The following is a 19,151-nucleotide window of genomic DNA, read 5'->3' on the forward strand; positions in this document are numbered from 1 at the left end:
AGAAAAAAAACATCATGTATTTTTTGCGATTTTAATTTATCTTAATTTTAATTTAGAATTTAATTGAGATTGTTTAAATGATGCTTAGATACTTTTAATTGACAACAAGGCAGCAATACTATCATTTTTTTTGCAATGTGTACTTTGTGGACTCTTCACAACACTGATGGGAGGTGTTATCAAGGGTCGGGGACGGGGAGGGAGAACCAGAAGAAAAAGTGCGTGTTTTACAAACTGACTGTCACACTTGTTGCAGACCATGATGTTGACCGAATCTCTCACTGACCTGGAGCTTCTTTGTTCTCAAAATGCCGAATGAGAGAGACGACCGCGATATGCATGCCAAAGAGCAGTTCATCATGTCTCACGCTGCTCTCTGCACCATCCCGCTCGCGTTCTCGGCGGGAGATGCTGCTATCGCCACAGAGGAGAGCGAGCGAGACGCACCCGACAGAGAAGAGTTTACCTACAGCGACAGAGACGCCTGCTGTCGCCCCGACAGACCTATGTTAAACAGGTGTATGACTCTGCCTGGTACTCTTATAGAAAACGACCCCACCAAGACAGAGTTAGCAGACCTCCATCAAGTTGAGGGATCCAGACATGAGTTTGGCCATCACGCGCACAAGTTATTCGACAGCGATGATGACCTGGACTATCACGTGCCCCATCACTGGCATCCTCACGAGAGCAACTCACATTATTCGTAAGTAAAAAAAAATGTAATTAAATAAATAATAAATAATAATAACAACATAAAACACACACAAAACGCATATTTAGACTGTGACGTGTAACATCAAAAAGTTGATTTGTTTGATTAGACAATCTTATGAATGTAGTCATTTACAATGTAGTTTTTCAAGAAGTTGTCATGCTTTTCAATTGATTTTGCAGTAGCCTAAAGTTTTTAATTTATTATTTGTCCATTTATTTGTGTGCTCATAGATTAGCTTTACCTCAGTCGCTCAGCATAATAAAAACTTTAAATGCAGCCATGAAAATAAGTAGTACAGTTTGTTTATTTATTGAATTTTAGCTGCTCAAAATTATAATTTTCCATCACACATATATATATAGTAGTCCATCTCTGTGTATCCATATAATTCCAGTGTATGATGGGATTCTCAAAGTCCCAGTCGGGCCCAAATCCATGTATCACTTAGCAAAATGATAAGTGTGTGTACGAAAAAAGGGATATTTTATATAATATATAATAAAATAAAATAAAACCTTGGTTATGTAGTTTTAGATATAAATATAGATGCAAATTTTGAGTAATGAGAGCAAAAGAGCAAAGTGTGAGTTTCAGAAGAATCTTTTTAGACACCTTATATTGATCAAAAGTAACAAAGACTTTCAGACTGTTACAGAAGTTGTTTGTTTTCATTTCAATTCTGTTCATTTGAACTTTCTATTCATCAAAGAATCCTGAAAAAAAAAACAGGTTTCCACAAAATTATTAAGCAGCACAAATGTTTTCAATGTCAAAAAATGATAAGAAATGTTTCATGAGCAACAAATCAGCATATCAGAATGAATTCTGAAAGATCATGCGACACCGAAGACTCTCTCAAAATTCAGTTTAGTTATCGCAGGAATAAATTACAAAGTACTATTTTTGAACCAATGCAGTCTTGGTGAAGACAGTTCTTTCAAAAAAACATTAAATTTTTACACACCACAAACTTTGAACAGTATATTTCACAAAATTCCACCAAGACCAAATCATCTGATGTAAGGTAAACATATAATTTCATACTTTTACTTCATGTCAACAGTTGTCTCATTTAGGAATCTAGCAGAAACATCCCAGTACATAGCAGTAAAATCTCATTGGTGTTCTCATGAATGAACATTTCGGTTATTAGATTGACACAGTTCACACAGACCATATTGAAACATAAATTGTTTAGCCTGTTTATTTCAATCTTGTTTAATTTCAAGGCTATTGAAAGATACATTTGCAAGCTTATGATTCTTGTCCCCTGTGCTCTGCAAAAAACGATCAGTAAAGATTTAGAGATGGAACAAAATGTCATTTTGCACACTACAGAATCACAATTTTTGATTTATCTTGTTGCGAAGCAAGGAATGAGTTTTATTCCAAGTGACACTCACAATTGTGATCCGTTACACAGTACAATTTGCACTGATGCTCTTGCAAAATGGAATAAAATTAGATTTCATCCATTGCTGTCTACCTGGCTTTTGTTTGAATATAACTTGTTTACGATTTAACTAGTTCAGCGTCTTTGAAGCCTGAAGTTCAAGGGAAATTGACACTACAAAGCAGCTCCGGTTAATTCAATAAAGTAAATGAATGATGTCCTGAGGTGAAGATCACACTATATGATGTTAGGAACATTCTGTTCTTAGAGGTGGTTTCTGTAATGAGATGAAGCTCTAGTAAAGGATGTGTTTAATTAGAAGTCCATCTGCATTGATCTCGTTGACCGCCACTGTAATTTATGGTCTTGTACTGTACTGTAGTCATATAGTGTTTGGTTGATTCAAGGTCTGTAATAGCTGAAGAAAGCTAATACTAACATTATCTACTATGGGTCGATCATGTGACTAATTGTTGTCTTAAAAACAAATTTATTTTAAAAATACATTAAAATGCAATTCAGTGCATACAATAACTTGAATGTGTATCTATGTTGAACATGTGTTTAATTTCAGTATTTTAATTAATCTTAATTTTTTTTTTTTTTTTTTTTTTTTGAGGGGCTTAAAGTAAAAAATATTTGGGTGATACAACTGTCCTATTTTCATAATAAAGGAAGAAAGGTTAAGTTTGAATTAAGTTCAAACTTAGCTTTTTTATCATAGAGAATACATTATAGCCCCTGCAAACCCTCTTAAAAATCATAAAACTTAAAAATTTTGTTTTTAAAAAATGAGGATAGTTCAGCTTGTATAATGTCAAAGGTTTATTTTTTTTATTATCGAAATATATTTTAAAATACAAATATTGAACATGGGAGAAAATATGGTTATTTTTAGACCACATGACATTTTAGTTATTTTATATATATATATATATATATATATATATATATATATATATATATGTATATATGGCTTGTGTTTTTAAAACTAGATTTTTTTAAAGATTTGTCCTTTTTTTTTTTTTTTTTTAAATGAACACTCTTATTTATCGTTTATCATTCACTCCCCATAACTTTACATATTAGCCACATATTTAAAATTTTAATTGTCTGTCAGTAGAGAGATGTAACACATTTAAACATGACCTTTTTAGGTTGGGCATTCATTATTTAAAAAAAATAATACGGTAAACATATTAATATCATAAAATATTATTTCAATTTGAAACAACTGTTTTCTATTTTTAATATATTTAAAAATGTAATATAGCCTTGTGATAAAAAAAAAAGCTGAAATGATCCTTCAGGAATCATAATATATTGATTGGTGTTCAAGAAACAAAGTTAAGTGTTGAAACAGTTGAGCTGCTTAACATTTTTGTGGAGACAGTGATTTTTTTTTTCAGGATTTCCCAATGAATAGAAGGTTTAAAAGAATGAATGTGAACTAGCCTATATAAGTTTTTTTTTACAACATTATAAATGTCTTCACTGTCACCTATCTAAAAATCTGAGTGTATATCAACAATGCATCATCATTATCTGGGTTTTGCAGCTTTGATGCCATTCAGCGCAGACACACCACCCTGAGAGAGAAGTGCCGCAGACAGGCCGTCCGAGGCCCTGCGTACATGTTCAGCGAGAGAGGCACCAGTCTGACTGAAGAGGAGGAGCGTTTCCTAGATGCCGCAGAGTATGGAAACATCCCTGTGGTCCGTAAGATGCTTGAGGAGTCCAAGACTCTAAATGTAAACTGTGTGGACTACATGGGTCAGAATGCATTGCAGCTTGCTGTAGGAAATGAGCACTTGGAGGTCACAGAACTGTTGCTGAAGAAAGAAGGGCTGGCGCGAGTGGGTGATGCCCTCCTGTTAGCCATCAGTAAAGGATATGTGCGGATAGTAGAGGCCATCCTGGCACATCCGGCATTCGAAGGTGGTCTCCGTCTGACCCTGAGTCCCCTGGAGCAACAGCTACGAGATGATGACTTCTATGCGTACGATGAAGACGGGACTCGCTTTTCCCAGGACATCACGCCTATGATTCTGGCGGCCCACTGCAAGGAGTACGAGATCGTGCACATTTTGTTACTCAAGGGTGCTCGCATTGAGAAACCCCACGACTATTTCTGCAAGTGTGGCGAGTGTGCGGAGAAACAGAAGCAGGATTCTTTCAGCCATTCACGATCGAGGATGAACTCCTATAAAGGCCTTGCCAGTGCTGCATATCTGTCACTGTCTAGTGAAGACCCTGTGCTCACAGCGCTGCAGCTCAGCAATGAGCTGGCACAACTCGCCAACATCGAGACTGAATTTAAGGTGAGGAGGTGCACAGAAACACTCTATCTAGAAGTTTCACTCAAAATCAAAGGCCTAAATTCACAGACTACATAAGGAGTTTGTGTTGTGTTGAAATGAAAAAAGGGATAAAAGGGATTTTTAAAGGGATAGTTCACCCAAAAATAATTTATTCACACTCATGTTGTTCCTAACCTGTATTACTTTCTTTCTTGTGTGGGACATAATATATATATATATAACTTTTTGTGTGTGTGTGTGTGTGTGTGTGTGTGTGTGTGTGTGTGTGTGTGTGTGTGTGTGTGTGTGTGTGTGTGTGTGTGTGTGTGTGTGTGTGTGTGTGTGTGTGTGTGTGTTGTGTGTGTGTGTGTGTGTGTGTGTGTGTGTGTGAGAACAGAAGTCATTCCAGGGGTTTGGAACAACATAAGAAAGCCAATTTCCGCCAAAAATAAAATAAAATAAAATAAAATAAAACATGTTTGGTTAATAATATGATGTTAAATGCCATAATTATGACATTATAATATATGTCATAATCATTAAATATATTTTTTTTAAGTGTCAAAGTCTTTTTTAAAGTCATCATTATAAATTAAAGTCAAAATGTTGGCAAAAAAAATATTTCTGAAATTAAACATCATATGTATGACATAAATCATAGTTGTATTTATGATATTATAATTATATATTGACAAAAACATAAGTCATCAGTTCATAAGTATATTAATAAATATGACAAAAAGTTTTTTTTATGTCAGTTTCAACCTTTTGTAATAACTTAATTGTTCATGTCATAATTATGACTTTTCATTTTAAAATGTTGACATGTCTTAATAGTTTTTTGTTATAATTTTTACTTTTTATGTCATAATTCTTATCTTATGATTTTGACTATTTATTTATGAACCTGTTACTTTACTGAAACCATAACTAATTCAATTATTACTAGTTATTACTTGGATCAGAGTGTCAGATGTCAGAAATATACATTGTGATAATTTATTTTAAAAAGTAGAGCTGTTGATAGTATAAAAAAATCATAATTTATCTTGTGATTTCTGACTTAAATATGAAACTATACATTTATAAATTGGTAAATTTGTTTAAAATTTTATGTTAATCATTTATTTAGTACATAAATGTATCATGTTTAACCCCTAACATATTTTTTTTTTTTTTTTTTGGGGTACAGTAAGTTGAATCACTATGAATCATTATGTACTTTGTGCATAATACAAACTCCTTTATGGCGCTCTCATGATTATTTCAAAGCACAGCTTTTCAGTTAATCTAGGAAGTGTCCATTCGTGAAAAGTGTGCTCGTGGCCCTGTAATGAGCTGCATCACTCTGAAAGAAACGTCTACACTCATTCGAGCTCACAGACCAGCAGATTATTCCACACAAAAACCAATTTGCCACCCTTGAGATTACCCTCATTATAAATTAGAGGCTTTTCGATGACAGTTTCTGGTTCAGTAGAAACTCTCCACACAACACTTTTCCAAAAAAGAAACGTTTCTCTAGAGAGCTTCATGCACTTTGCCGACGTGTATTGTTTTATATTTAACTATGTAGGGGAAAAGTTCTTCACTCGACGTCACTCTGGGGAAATATCTAATCAGGAGCTCTCAAATCCAGACTATTTTTCCCTTATTGTGGTTTGTGAGCTATTAATTGAAACTGCTCCATCGAGAGCTTCCTGTAATCACCCCGTTATTATTCTCTCATCACCGTTTTTCTCTACAGACGATCACTTTGACAGCTGTAATGGCGTGTTAGTGATTCCGCTTCTGTAATTCCACATAAAACGTTTGTTCTCCTAAACTACTGCGACGTTATAATTAGCAGGATGGGCTTCTCATGGGTGCCCTCCATTAGGTACATTTCTGTTGGAGAAGGTCTGATGCAAACATCAATCAGACTTCCATTTGGAGGTGCACATGGGACTTTCATGAATTCACACACATCCATGTCTTTCACAGCAGAGCGTTCACTGTTGGCTAGATGCAATTTGGGTCCCAGTTGGAGTGAATGATTTTTTATAGGTGATTAATAGCCCGCCTGAAGTCATAATACTGTCGCTTTGTTTTGTTTCAGAATGACTACAGGAAGCTCTCCATGCAGTGTAAGGACTTTGTGGTTGGTGTTCTGGATCTGTGCAGAAACACAGAGGAGGTGGAGGCCATTTTGAATGGAGATGTGGACCAGAGCCCCCCGAGTGAACACCACCGGCCCTGCCTTAGCCGGGTCAAACTGGCCATTAAGTATGAAGTCAAGAAGGTACTGAGAAATGATTTATAGACTAAAGTGGAAGTGGTTTCCCAAGAAAATGTCTAATTCAGTGCTGTCCCTGCAGTTTGTGGCTCATCCGAACTGCCAGCAGCAGTTACTGACGCTGTGGTATGAGAATCTATCAGGCCTTAGGCAGCAATCAATCGGCGTGAAGTGCTGGACAGTGGTGGGAGTGATGGTCGGCCTGCCATTTCTTGCTATTGCATATTGGATTATGCCCTGCAGCAAGGTTCATCATCATCATTCAAAATCAATTCATTTAATATCATTGGGCAGACTTCTCTTTTTCTTCCATTGTTAAATGTAGTTCTGCATTTGCTCTTTTCTCCAGTTGGGCCAGGTTCTCCGCAGTCCTTTTATGAAGTTTGTAGCTCACGCCGTCTCATTCACCCTCTTCCTCTGTCTCCTGGTTCTCAATGCCTCTGACCGCTTCGCAGGAGTCAAAAACCTTCCCAACGAAACCATAACTGATCATCCACGGCAGATCTTTCGCATTAAAACCACTCAGTTCTCATGGACAGAGATGTTGATAATGGAATGGGTGCTTGGTGAGTATCAGTCAGGCATCATAAGCCTAGATTTTAGGAAAAAAAGAGTGTGAATAAAATAAGAAATCTCTTAGAAAGTAGCACTATTAAAACCTTGAATGCAGGTGAGTTTTCACATTTACCATTGCTTCATTTCATTGACAGAATCAATCGCTCAAATAGGAATCAGCACATTTCGCTTATGTTGGTCACGCAAAATTGCCACGCTACAAACAAGACAACAGTAAACAGTCAATTGTTAAGTTAAAGTCAGTTCATTGTTGATTCAGTTCAGTGTAATAACTCGTAACCCCATTTCTTTTCTTTGATTCCCCTGATCAGGAATGATCTGGACGGAGTGTAAGGAGGTTTGGGCTGATGGACCACGAGAATACATCATGCATTTGTGGAATGTGTTAGACTTCGGCATGTTATCGGTCTTCGTGGCATCATTCACTGCACGGTTCATGGCTTTCCTGCGAGCCTCCCATGCACAGCTGTATGTGGATTTGTATGTGACTAATGCAGACTTGATTAATGTCTCATTACCAGAAGACGTGGCCTACTTCACTTACGGTATGTAGCAAAAATAAAGAATCTGTATATTCAAGAAATGAAAATCTAAAGTGAACTGTAAAATACTGTATCAGTATAAAAGACCAGGTCTGTTTCTGTTCTCAATCATATGCTTATTATGCATGCATGCTGCACAGACTATCTTGCAGGTGTCTGAAATGAAACAAAAGGCTGCCATCAAGTGGTGACACCAAAAAATGCCTCTTCTCTCTCAGCCAGGAACAGGTGGCGTCCCTCAGATCCTCAGCTCATCTCTGAGGGCTTGTACTCCATCGCTGTGGTGCTCAGTTTCTCACGTATCGCCTACGTCCTGCCAGCAAACGAGAGTTTCGGACCCTTACAAATATCTCTTGGGCGCACGGTGAAGGATATTTTTAAATTCATGGTCATCTTCATCATGGTCTTCCTTGCCTTCATGATCGGCATGTTTAATTTGTATTCCTACTACTTGGGAGCTAAATATAATCCTGCTTTCACCACGTAAGTCCAAAAAAGTTACAATGAAAAATATTGTATTTCAAATTTACTTGTTAAAGGGATAGATCACCAAAAAAAATAAAGATTACATCTATCATTTATTCCCCATTGTTTTGGTACAAATTAGAGGCTTTTACACAAAACACAAAAGTAGATGTTTTGCAGAATGTTTTGCAACAAAATATAAACTTAGTCTATTTGACTTCTACACCATTCAAAGGTTTTAGGGTCAGTATGATTAGTCTGTCTGTCTCTCTCTCTCTCTCTCTCTCTCTCTCTCTCTCTCTCTTAAAGAAATTAGTTATTTTATTTATCAAGGAACACATTGAATTGTGACAGTAAACATGTTTATGTTACAAAAAAATCTATTTCAGATAAATGTTGTATATGAACTTTCTATTCATCTGATAATCTTGAAAAAAAGTATTGTGGTTTCCACAAAAATATTAAGTAGCAAAATATTTCAACATTGATAATAATAGAAAACACTTTTTGAGTAGCAAATCAGCATGTAAGAATGATTTCTGAAGTATCATGTGACACTATCATGTAATCATGTAAATGTAATTTTTTTTACTGTATTCTTTATCAAATAAATACAGTCTTGCTGAGCCTAATAGTGACCAAAAACCTTACAAAAATATTACAGACTTCAAATGTTTGAGTGTGTAATAATATTTTTATATAATATGGAATTTAAGTTAAAAATATTCCTCTCAGCTCTCAAATTAATATCTTACATTTTGGTGTTTGAAAACAGCAGCTCAGACAATATCTAATAAATAATTAAATGTATATATTTGTTAGTTTGTTCCACCAATAAAAGAAAGTTGTACATGTTCTGAAAACATGATAACATTTTTGCCAAGCACTATTTTTGAATGTTTCACTAACATTTTGCATGTATGTATCTGTTGCAGGGTAGAGGAAAGCTTTAAAACCCTGTTCTGGTCCATCTTTGGTTTATCTGAGGTGATATCTGTGGTTTTGAAGTACGATCATAAATTCATTGAGAACATTGGGTACGTGCTTTTTGGGGTCTATAATGTCACAATGGTGGTGGTCCTGCTCAACATGCTCATAGCCATGATCAACCACTCATACCAGGAGATTGAGGTGAGACAAACGTCCTTCTGAAAAAAACAAAACAAAAAAAACTATCTATCTATATATATATATATATATATATAAAACTATTCAAAAGGACAGTTTCTCATGCATATGTTTATATTTGTATGTGTGAGAACAGGAGGACGCTGATGTAGAATGGAAGTTTGCTCGTGCAAAGCTGTGGCTCTCCTATTTTGATGAAGGCAGCACTCTTCCACCCCCCTTTAATCTAATGCCCAGCCCCAAATCCTTCTATTACATGGCTCAGCGCACTAAAGCATGCCTCGTGAGTTTATGCAAGGCCAGGGTTCGTAGCAACAGCGGCCAGCAGGACGTGGGAATGGCCAATTCACGCTCTAAGGTCAGAGATCAGCAAGGATTTTCAAACTGTCCAAATGTAGAAATTGCAGGTTGTAATTTTAATATCTTTTCAGCTTGGCCGGTTTCGACCTTACCATGCACAAGAGGGCTTCACGGTTAGAAATCCTATCAAACATCCCACGAGATATCAGGTACTGATTGATTTTTATCCTAAAACTTTTACGTACATAAAAGTTTTAGGATAAAAATACTTCATATTGCGAAATGTCTTTCTAAACATTCTTACTCTCACAGAAACTCATGAAGCGTCTCATCAAGCGGTATGTCCTAAAAGCCCAAATTGACAGTGAAAGTGATGAGATCAATGAAGGTAAGACTCATTTATTCATCCATTAATGTCTCTTGTGTGATTTACTTGTGTTGCCATAAACACATTTCTTTGATTGATGTCTAGCAATAAACCGTAAATTGTTAAAAATGTCCGTAACTGTGATTTTGATGCCAAGTTTTACTTGAAACCCTTTAAAGCCTTCTTTTCATGTGGCTTTTCTCCTCAGGTGAGTTGAAGGAAATCAAGCAGGACATTTCCAGCCTCCGCTACGAGCTCCTGGAGGAAAAGTCACAGGCCACTGAAGAACTTGCTGAACTGATTCAGGAGCTTGGAGACAAACTCAGCAAAGGAACCAAGAGACCATGAAAAATGAACTTGTGATCGTAGCTGAAAGTGTCCTGGGCCGAGTCTAGATCTGCTGAAAGATTTAGTCTCTTTTTACTCTTAATCTGTTTTAGACTTTGGTTTGTGAAGGTATGATTTGTGTGTAGGATGCAATTTAATAAAGTAATTTAATAACTCTAACTCAGGAGAGACGCAATGCTGTAGAATAATAATACATTCAGATGAATGTATGATCAAAGTATCTATATTATTAACATGACAACAGAGCTAAATGTGTTAGTACTGACATTAGTTCTCAGTCCTGGTCCTGTCTCCCAGATATGGTTTTGGAGGTATGACGTATGGGTTAATGATAAAAATAAATGTGTTTTAAATAACATAGTCATCCTAAATGTGCATGGGGGACCTGGGAACTCCAGGACCTGGACAAAGATGCAATACCATTTTCCCCCCTCTCTCTCTCTCTCTCTCTTTAAATCATGTATCATGAAGACATACATAATTATATTTTGTCTAAAGAAAATGAAGTCTTTTTTTTTAAGTTTTACATTGTGACATTATTTCAATGAGAGTTAAGTATATTTCCCTTCCAAGTCAATAATGCAGTAAAATTAAATAATTGTCTTTTCTCAAAACAAACAAACAAAAAAGTCACAATGCAAACTGATCCTAATGGAAGGCTTGGTTTTCTTTATGTAAAGTAGAAGTGAATTAAAACAACAGGGCTGTGTGTGTTAGTACTGAATATTGTGCAATGTATTGTCAGGTTTCAGTATAAAAATAAAATAGTTAAAGTGCCTGCTTATACTTAAGTTATTGATAGCATGTTTCAATATTAGTATTTTGTTTAAACAAACATGTAACGTGTTTCTTGCAAAGTTGCGGTTTTGAAACAAACCACAAACAATTGTGTGCTTTTATAACAGAAGGGTGCATCTCATAAAAAGTGTCAAGAGTGTGGGTCGTATTTTGGCTAAAAAGAAAATAAAGATGTTAAATGTTTTATTTTACTTAATTAAATTAAGAATTTTATTGTTATTATACCATTATAAAAATAAGATAATTTAAAACAGAATTTACCAAACAACAAATAAATAAATGCATTACAGTAAAAAAGGGGTGGAAATATATATATTTTTAAGCAAAATAATGCATACAATTATTATTTTTTTAACTATTTAATTACTTATTGTTAGTATAATATTCTTGTTATTTTTATTTTTTATTGATTTGTTATGTGGGTTGTCACCAGTGTTGGGCTAGTTACTCAAAAAAATTATAAATTACTCATTGCCAGTTACTCCAAAAGTAATATTATGTTGCTTATTCATTTCTGGCAACTGTAATTAGTTACACTACTAGTTACATTACTTTTCTTTCCGCCCCACATAAGTTTAATATCTTCCCCATAAAGTTCTAACAAAATGTTACTAACAATATATTTATGCCTCATCATTTAACCAAAATCCACATTGGATCACAGTCTGAAGTTATTACAAACACTGAGTGGTGATTGATAGTAACGTTTAAGTAAAAATGTTGTATTAATCTCATTAATTGTCACTGTAGCTAGAATTTATACGATTACATCCCATGATGTAGGCTATTTTATTAAAAGAAACCATGTTTTCAAGTGTATAAGAAAATTTTTCATTCACTAGAAAGATTTTATGATATTTATATCGTGATCAGAGGGATGTGGCCATGTAAAGCCAGAGTAAAGAAATACCACAACTTCCATAATGCCACAACGTACACATCAGTCTTCAGAAAATCTTTTATCCTGACAAAATCAATGTAATGGCAATATTTATATCCACTGAATGTAAGCTTTTTCATTTCCCAGTTATAAAAAAATATATATGAAAACAAATCTAGGAATTATTGGATTGTTGGACTTTAAATCAATAGGGGTTGACCATCGAAAGGAATAGTAGCTGTAATTGTATTACTGAAATCTTAGTAATAATTAGTTACACTACCAATTACTGTAGTAACTTTTAATAATATCACTTGTAACGAGTTACTGCCCAACACTGGTTGTCACTAAATAAAGCATTCAAAAAAAATCATAAAATGTCATTGTTCCACCCTTTTTGTTTGACAGTAAAGTCTTCCAATCACAGAGCTCCAAATACACCCCCATGCGTGGCGTTTTCAGGAAGTGATACTAAATGGAATTTCTGTCTTTCCCCCACGTGAGCCTCCATCGAAGCACCACGCGCAGGCAGCAGGACCAAACCGGCTGCTAACGATAAGTCTATCACGTCATTGACAAACAGCGGCGCGCGGGCTGTGGACCACAATTTAACTGCCGTACGGACGCGGCGGAGGGGATAATTCTAGTCTGTGAGTACAGTGCGATAATGTCCGATAACAAAATTGTTACGAGAAACTGGACCACGTTTAAAAAAAAGCTAAAGGATGGTTTCGCGCGATCGGCACGTAGAAGGGATGTTCTTGGGCGCGAGAGGCCCGCGTACAGGGTTGCTTTAGCCAGTTAGCGCCTGCAACTTTATTCGAGCTTTTCTCTTCTAAGTTACTCGAAACATACGTTCTTTTAATCAAATAACAATTGTGTCTGATCCCCGCTCGGTCTTTTCAGAATTACATTGTGAACGATCCTCTTTGGGGGAAAAAACTGCTAATCAAGCACTCTGCGCTAGCAAGCTTAAGTTGGATTCTCTTTTTCAGCAGGTCCAGACCGCGCGAGGAAGATGGCGGACGACCCCAGCGCAGCGGACAGGAACGTGGAAATCTGGAAGATTAAGAAGTTGATCAAAAGCCTTGAGGCGGCTAGAGGGTGAGGCTCTCCCCGTCGGATCCTCTAGATTTGTTTACATCTGTTGAATGACAAACAGTAGCACCGTCGATGTGCTGTTCGTTTCGTTCTTTTGGGGGGACCACATGCTAACCAGCGTGCTAACAGCTGTTGGAGAAAGCAGCATGGTGGACGGAGAACGAGACCGCGCACTGGACAGCGCTTCATTTCGAGAGCAATGTTGGTTTTAGGTTAAAGAGTGGGAAACGTTATATGTGGTGTCGTTTGACATGTAAAACTCTTTATAGATGAAGCCTTAAAATGGGTTGGTGGAGGTGACGTTTGTTAAATGGGTGCAACCATGCTACATGTTTTGTTTCTCTTAAATATTATCATTATTTTTTTAAACGTCGTTTTAATATCGCAGTATTAACATTGTTGTAGGTGAATATTGTCTTAGTGTTTAATTGCGCAATATAGTCGCCGTTAGTTCACCCCGAAAATTAATTAACGTTATTTGTCATACTCTTAACAGCCATGTTGATCTAAATCGCTTTGATTTTTTTATTCTTCTTTTGTGAAGTATGAAGCGTGTTTCAAAATGTAAGAGACTTACAGGGTCATCCCTTTTTTTTTTTTTTCTCAATGAAACCGAATGGTTAAGCAGAATGACAGCCTCAGTCATCTTTTTTTTTTTGGTTATGGAACAATGTAAATGAATTGAGTCTATGTAGAACTATCTATTTTATGCCGACTTGAAGATGTATTTGATATCCCTCAACCAGTATGCCAATAAACAGTTTAGAGTTTATCATATATTTGCTTGACACTTCATGACAAAGTTAGGTTATTTGATACGTTGTATACAATTCCACTGAAAAGTTTGGTATCTGTTTGTTGTTTATCAAGGATGCTTTCATTTGACATTTGTAATGTTACAAAAATTTATATTTAGAATAAATGCTTTTTATTTTATTTTTTTCAGCAAAGATTACTGAAACAAACTGATCAGTTTACATCAAGATATTAAGGAGCTTATCAACATTGAAAATATTAATTAAATTGATTTAAAAAGGTATATCTTGAGTGCCAAACCAGCATATTCGAAATCGGGATGATTTCTGAAGGATCATGTGACACTGAAGACTGGAGTAATGACTGCTGAATATTCAACTTGCCATAACAGTAATACACTTTAAAATATTTAAATAGAAAACACTTTAAATTCTGAAGATATTACTGTTTTACTGTATTTTGAGCAAATGCTGGCTTGGTGAGCATGATAACTGATAACATAAAATCTTTCAGACCCTAAACTTTTGAAACTGTATGTTAATATAAGTCTCAGCCTGCTCTTATATTTCTGTAATAATGCTTCTTTCTCAGAAATGGCACCAGTATGATTTCTCTCATCATCCCACCCAAGGATCAGATTTCGCGTGTTGCGAAGATGTTGGCTGATGAGTTCGGCACAGCTTCGAACATCAAGAGCCGAGTCAACAGACTCTCGGTGCTGGGAGCCATTACCTCAGTACAGCAGAGACTCAAACTCTACAACAAAGGTAAATGAGTGGGCTTTGCTGCTTCTATGATCTTTCACAGCCATTTAACTTCTCAGATGATTGAATTTTATTTCACTTGGTATGTTTATCTTTTCCAAAATAGGGTAGTTTAAACATTAACCTGGCAGCTCATATATATTTGCTGTGTATGTGTGGGTACAATTGGGTGTTCCACCTGATTTAATCTTTTCAATAGGTGTGGCCTTTCCTGATCCCCCTCCCATAAATCTTCTGTTTATCTTGCAGTGCCTCCTAATGGCCTGGTGGTGTATTGTGGCACCATAGTGACAGAGGAAGGCAAAGAGAAGAAAGTAAACATAGATTTTGAGCCTTTTAAACCAATCAACACATCCTTGTATTTATGTGACAACAAGTTCCACACTGAGGTAATATCTAGCTATCTATATCTGTCTGATGTACTAAAACATTGAAACACCTAATATAATTTTTTTTTGTATGCATAGGCTCTAACAGCTCTGCTGTCAGACGACAGCAAGTTTGGTTTCATTGTGATTGATGGTAGTGGTGCCCTGTTTGGGACTTTACAAGGCAACACAAGGGAGGTGTTGCACAAATTTACTGTGGACCTGCCCAAAAAACACGGTAAACATCTTCAAATTAGCTGTGGCTATTTTCATTCTTTTATGGAATTTAGTGTTTACGAGCTTGATTCCTTTAACTCTAGGTAGAGGAGGACAGTCCGCTCTTCGATTTGCACGTTTGAGGATGGAGAAGAGACATAACTATGTGCGTAAGGTAGCAGAGACTGCTGTGCAACTCTTTGTGTCCAATGACAAGGTCAATGTGGCAGGACTGGTGCTTGCCGGATCGGCCGATTTCAAAACGGAGCTCAGCCAGTCAGACATGTTTGATCCGGTATGTTCTCATGGCATCACATGATTTACAACCTTTATTATTAATCAGTCTGCTTGTTTTCTGACGTTGGTTGTTCTGCACATGTAGAGGCTACAAGCGAAGGTTCTGAAGCTGGTCGATATATCATATGGAGGAGAGAATGGTTTTAACCAGGCCATTGAGCTTTCAGCAGAAGTGCTGTCCAATGTCAAGTTCATCCAAGAAAAGAAACTAATAGGTAGTTGATTTACGTGCTTGATAAAGGGAATGGACATGCTGGAAAAAATGTTTGTAATATATAAAACACTGGTAATTGATGTGGTGACCTGTCTGATTTCAGGCCGATACTTTGATGAGATCAGTCAGGACACAGGGAAGTATTGTTTTGGAGTTGAAGACACACTCAAAGCACTGGAGATGGGAGCGGTGGAGATTCTTATAGTTTACGAGAACCTGGACACTATGCGTTATGTCCTACGCTGTCATGGAGAAAATACTACACCAGAAAATGGTATACACACACCCTGAACTCTCATACTCAGTTTCACAATATTTGCAAAGTATAAAAGGCTTCCTTTCTCATTTTAATTAATTCTTTTTTATTTTATATTTTAATCAGATGAAAAGGTACTCTATCTGACACCGGAACAGGAGAAGGACAAGTCTCATTTCACTGACAAGGAGGTAAGTGAAACCACGTCGATCAAATTCAGATGATATGATACAGCTAATCTTTTTTATTTTGAAAAAAGTAATGTAGAAGCAACAATAACTATAACTCCTTCCCCCGAGTGACTTTCTTGTGGCGTTTAAGTGCAATACTCAAGCAACCAATGATCAATTCTCATGGCCTGAAATCAGATCAGCAGCCTATGGGTTGGAACACTTGATCTTTAGACTGTCATCAGCCCATTAGTACCAAGCTCATTGCAGTTCCGTTTCGATTTCGCAGGATCTTACATTATGGGTTCTAAAATCTAAGACTGCATTGAATATCAGTGTCACGTGTTTACAAAATAGAGATCTAAAGTGAGTTATTTTAGATCCCTGTCTTAGCACATTTGTTACATTTGATGGTATAAACTCAAATGGTCAGATGGTCTTCATCCTCAAATCATGGTGAGAAACTTGATCTTCAGGTTTCACAGAAACTTGTATAGTTCATGCAGCTCAGAGCAAAAGAGTGAAGAATTAAACTGTAGAAACTATAATTTGGGGTTTTTCAAAGAACCTCCCAGTGAACAGTTTTGTTTTTTTAATGTGAAAACCATTTTAATAATCTGAAGAACCTTTTTTTTCTACCATGAAGAACTTTTTGTGTAATGGAAAGGTTCAGTGGATGCTGAAGAAGGTTCTTGTAACCATTAATGCCAATAAAGAACCTTTACTTTAAGGAGTGTTAAACATTCTGAAATTCTTATTGTAAAAACAACCTTTCCTTTTTTAATTTTGCTCATAACCGTTTCTAAAAGGAAAAATACATGAATAATTGTTTGCACATTTTGTGTAATGTTTGCTTTTCAGTTTAGCTAATGTTGGGTTCAGGCAGGAAGTCTATAATGTTAACAGTACCATATTTTTCTTATTTTAGACAGGTCAGGAGCATGAGCTGATTGAGAGCATGCCGCTGCTTGAGTGGTTCGCCAATAGCTACAAGAAGTTTGGGGCCACGCTGGAAATCGTTACGGACAAAAGCCAGGAGGGTTCACAGTTTGTGAAAGGCTTTGGAGGCATTGGTGGTAAGTGCTCTCTATGGATTACGTTTTGTAGGGAAATGGAAAGATATTGTCATTATATCAATATCTTTTTTCTTTTTCTTCAGGAATCTTGCGGTACCGGGTGGACTTCCAAGGCATGGAGTACCAGGGAGATGATGATGAATTCTTTGATTTAGATGACTACTAGGTAGTCGGGACTGACACAAAATTCAAATGTAAGATTTTCCCCCTTCACCTACCCTGCAAACGGGAGAGGAGCGAAGGAGATCGAATCAGCAGGAGGGAGAATAAGAATTTGAGAAGATGGCGGGTGGTCTTGCGTGTCCCTGGCTTTAGAATACAGCGACTCCATCTCTGGACTGGAAGAGACTGAGTTTTCTCCTCTTCACTAATTACTGGGTCATCGCGACAGCATGGCCATGGCCCGTCTGCCTGTCCTGCCTCAGCTCTTCACACACAAAAAAAACTTTTCTTCCCCTCTAATCTCACTCCTTTTCTTCCTTTTGCCTCTCCTTTTATAATGGCATCTGCTGCTGTTGTATTTTATTCAAATGTATTATATTTTCTCTTATTCAGTGTATGAAGAAAGCAGTAACAAATGATTAGATCTGTACTGCTTACCTCTAGCCACCTCAAGCCCATTGCCAGGCCTGCTTTTTAATTTCCCAGTTATCCCAGACTTGATTGGTTGCCTTGTTTCTGCTGTAAACCATTGTGGAGGTGGTTATGATCTCTGAGCCAGCGGTACACCCTGCTCCTCCCATCACATTGTGCCCACATTGAAGTGTTTCTTGCTCTCAAATGGACCATATAGTAACTGGACCCATCCCTTCTTGAAGACTGAGAACCGTCTTTCACAGTACATTGCCCTCACTTGTTTTCCTCAGCCCGCAGGAGATGCTACTTCTCAAAATAAACTATATATGAGTGCCTGAACTTTGCAGTTTGTGAGATATGACAGCACACTGTACCAGCATCTGGACTTCAGCATCTAACTTAAGCCTCCTGCTGTTTCAGAACATAAAATCTTAGCTCGAGCCTACAGCACTCATTGGTATTTGACGGCTTTATGCATGGGAATATCCTTTCGGACTGATCACGGGGAAGGGGTTACTGTGTCAACTGTGATATGTGAGTGAGTATATGTCTGTTTGGCTGTTTTAATTCCCTTTTAAAAGGTCACATCTGGGAGTCTGACCCGCCACAGATTACAAGCCTCTAAGTTCTTTCCATTTTTGTCCGGTCATATTTTAACAACAGATTGGTTTTAGAAAGGCAAAGCTGCAAATCAATTATTTGGACCTTTAAAAATTGTGGCATGGTTGGCGTTTGATGCCTACAAAAACGAACACTCAATCCGATAATGTAAAAGGTGAGAGGGGGAAAAATAATTAAAAACACGGGCCCACATTATTTTAGCAATTATGTTGTATATATTTTCATTTTCTTTGATCCATCACTATTTTGTATAAATCATTTGCTACATCTGGACACAGACATTAAACGTTCTCATTGTTTGCAAATTGCACTTATAGCTTGTTTATCTTGCGAGAATGTTTCGTCTTGTTTAATAATACTTAGTTTTATGTGTTCGAAGTTTGGCAACATTATTTCGCCTACTATGAGGAAGGCAATCATAAGCAATTTAACCGGAAAGCAAAGGTTAACATTATTCTGATAGCTTCAGAATTTATTGATTTATTAAATAGTTTAGACCTACTTAAAATGATAATATATGGCTGCAAGCCAGAATGTCACCAGCAAACAATCAGAAAAATTCTTAATATGTTAATCACTGGGGATAACCATCTATTATCGCCGTTCGCTTTACAAAACGGACAAAACCCTTATTGTCATTCGATGA

General features: G+C 36.6%; 2 protein-coding genes across 5 annotated transcripts; both read left to right on the forward strand.

The window, feature by feature from the left end:
• Positions 1 to 256: 256 nt before the first annotated feature.
• On the forward strand, positions 257 to 10,747 carry trpc7a (transient receptor potential cation channel, subfamily C, member 7a). The gene is made up of 12 exons (XM_059539870.1): positions 257 to 706; positions 3,670 to 4,432; positions 6,510 to 6,692; positions 6,769 to 6,933; positions 7,036 to 7,252; positions 7,574 to 7,807; positions 8,023 to 8,287; positions 9,205 to 9,400; positions 9,534 to 9,755; positions 9,829 to 9,906; positions 10,010 to 10,085; positions 10,273 to 10,747. The coding sequence occupies exons 1-12, from the start codon at positions 309 to 311 to the stop codon at positions 10,410 to 10,412; spliced, it is 2,937 nt and encodes a 978-aa protein (XP_059395853.1). The 5' UTR covers positions 257 to 308; the 3' UTR covers positions 10,413 to 10,747.
• Positions 10,748 to 12,572: 1,825 nt separating this feature from the next.
• On the forward strand, positions 12,573 to 18,810 carry LOC132127778 (eukaryotic peptide chain release factor subunit 1-like). Of its 4 annotated transcripts, XM_059539873.1 has the most exons (12): positions 12,573 to 12,740; positions 13,086 to 13,194; positions 14,228 to 14,337; positions 14,539 to 14,714; positions 14,961 to 15,100; positions 15,179 to 15,317; positions 15,400 to 15,590; positions 15,678 to 15,807; positions 15,910 to 16,080; positions 16,189 to 16,253; positions 17,161 to 17,308; positions 17,392 to 18,810. In XM_059539873.1, the coding sequence occupies exons 4-12, from the start codon at positions 14,552 to 14,554 to the stop codon at positions 17,472 to 17,474; spliced, it is 1,230 nt and encodes a 409-aa protein (XP_059395856.1). In that variant the 5' UTR covers positions 12,573 to 12,740; positions 13,086 to 13,194; positions 14,228 to 14,337; positions 14,539 to 14,551; the 3' UTR covers positions 17,475 to 18,810. The 4 variants fall into 4 exon arrangements, with proteins under 4 accessions (XP_059395856.1, XP_059395854.1, XP_059395855.1 ...); XM_059539871.1 differs by lacking the exon at positions 14,228 to 14,337; XM_059539872.1 differs by lacking the exon at positions 14,228 to 14,337 and having other exon boundaries at positions 13,089 to 13,194.
• The last annotated feature ends 341 nt before the right edge of the window (positions 18,811 to 19,151 follow it).

This window comes from Carassius carassius, chromosome 45 (genome assembly GCF_963082965.1).
Source record: "Carassius carassius chromosome 45, fCarCar2.1, whole genome shotgun sequence".
In the NCBI taxonomy this organism is placed as follows: domain Eukaryota; kingdom Metazoa; phylum Chordata; class Actinopteri; order Cypriniformes; family Cyprinidae; genus Carassius; species Carassius carassius.

Bases quoted from the DNA above. Each gene is read 5' to 3' on its own strand.
- LOC132127778 (XM_059539871.1), top strand. From the start codon at position 13,109: ATGGCGGACGACCCCAGCGCAGCGGACAGGAACGTGGAAATCTGGAAG. The intron at 16,254-17,160 runs GTAAGTGAAACC...TTCTTATTTTAG, and splicing joins CTCATTTCACTGACAAGGAG to ACAGGTCAGGAGCATGAGCT. The intron at 17,309-17,391 runs GTAAGTGCTCTC...CTTTTTCTTCAG, and splicing joins AGGCTTTGGAGGCATTGGTG to GAATCTTGCGGTACCGGGTG.
- trpc7a (XM_059539870.1), top strand. From the start codon at position 309: ATGCCGAATGAGAGAGACGACCGCGATATGCATGCCAAAGAGCAGTTC. The intron at 9,756-9,828 runs GTCAGAGATCAG...ATATCTTTTCAG, and splicing joins TGGCCAATTCACGCTCTAAG to CTTGGCCGGTTTCGACCTTA. The intron at 9,907-10,009 runs GTACTGATTGAT...TTACTCTCACAG, and splicing joins AACATCCCACGAGATATCAG to AAACTCATGAAGCGTCTCAT.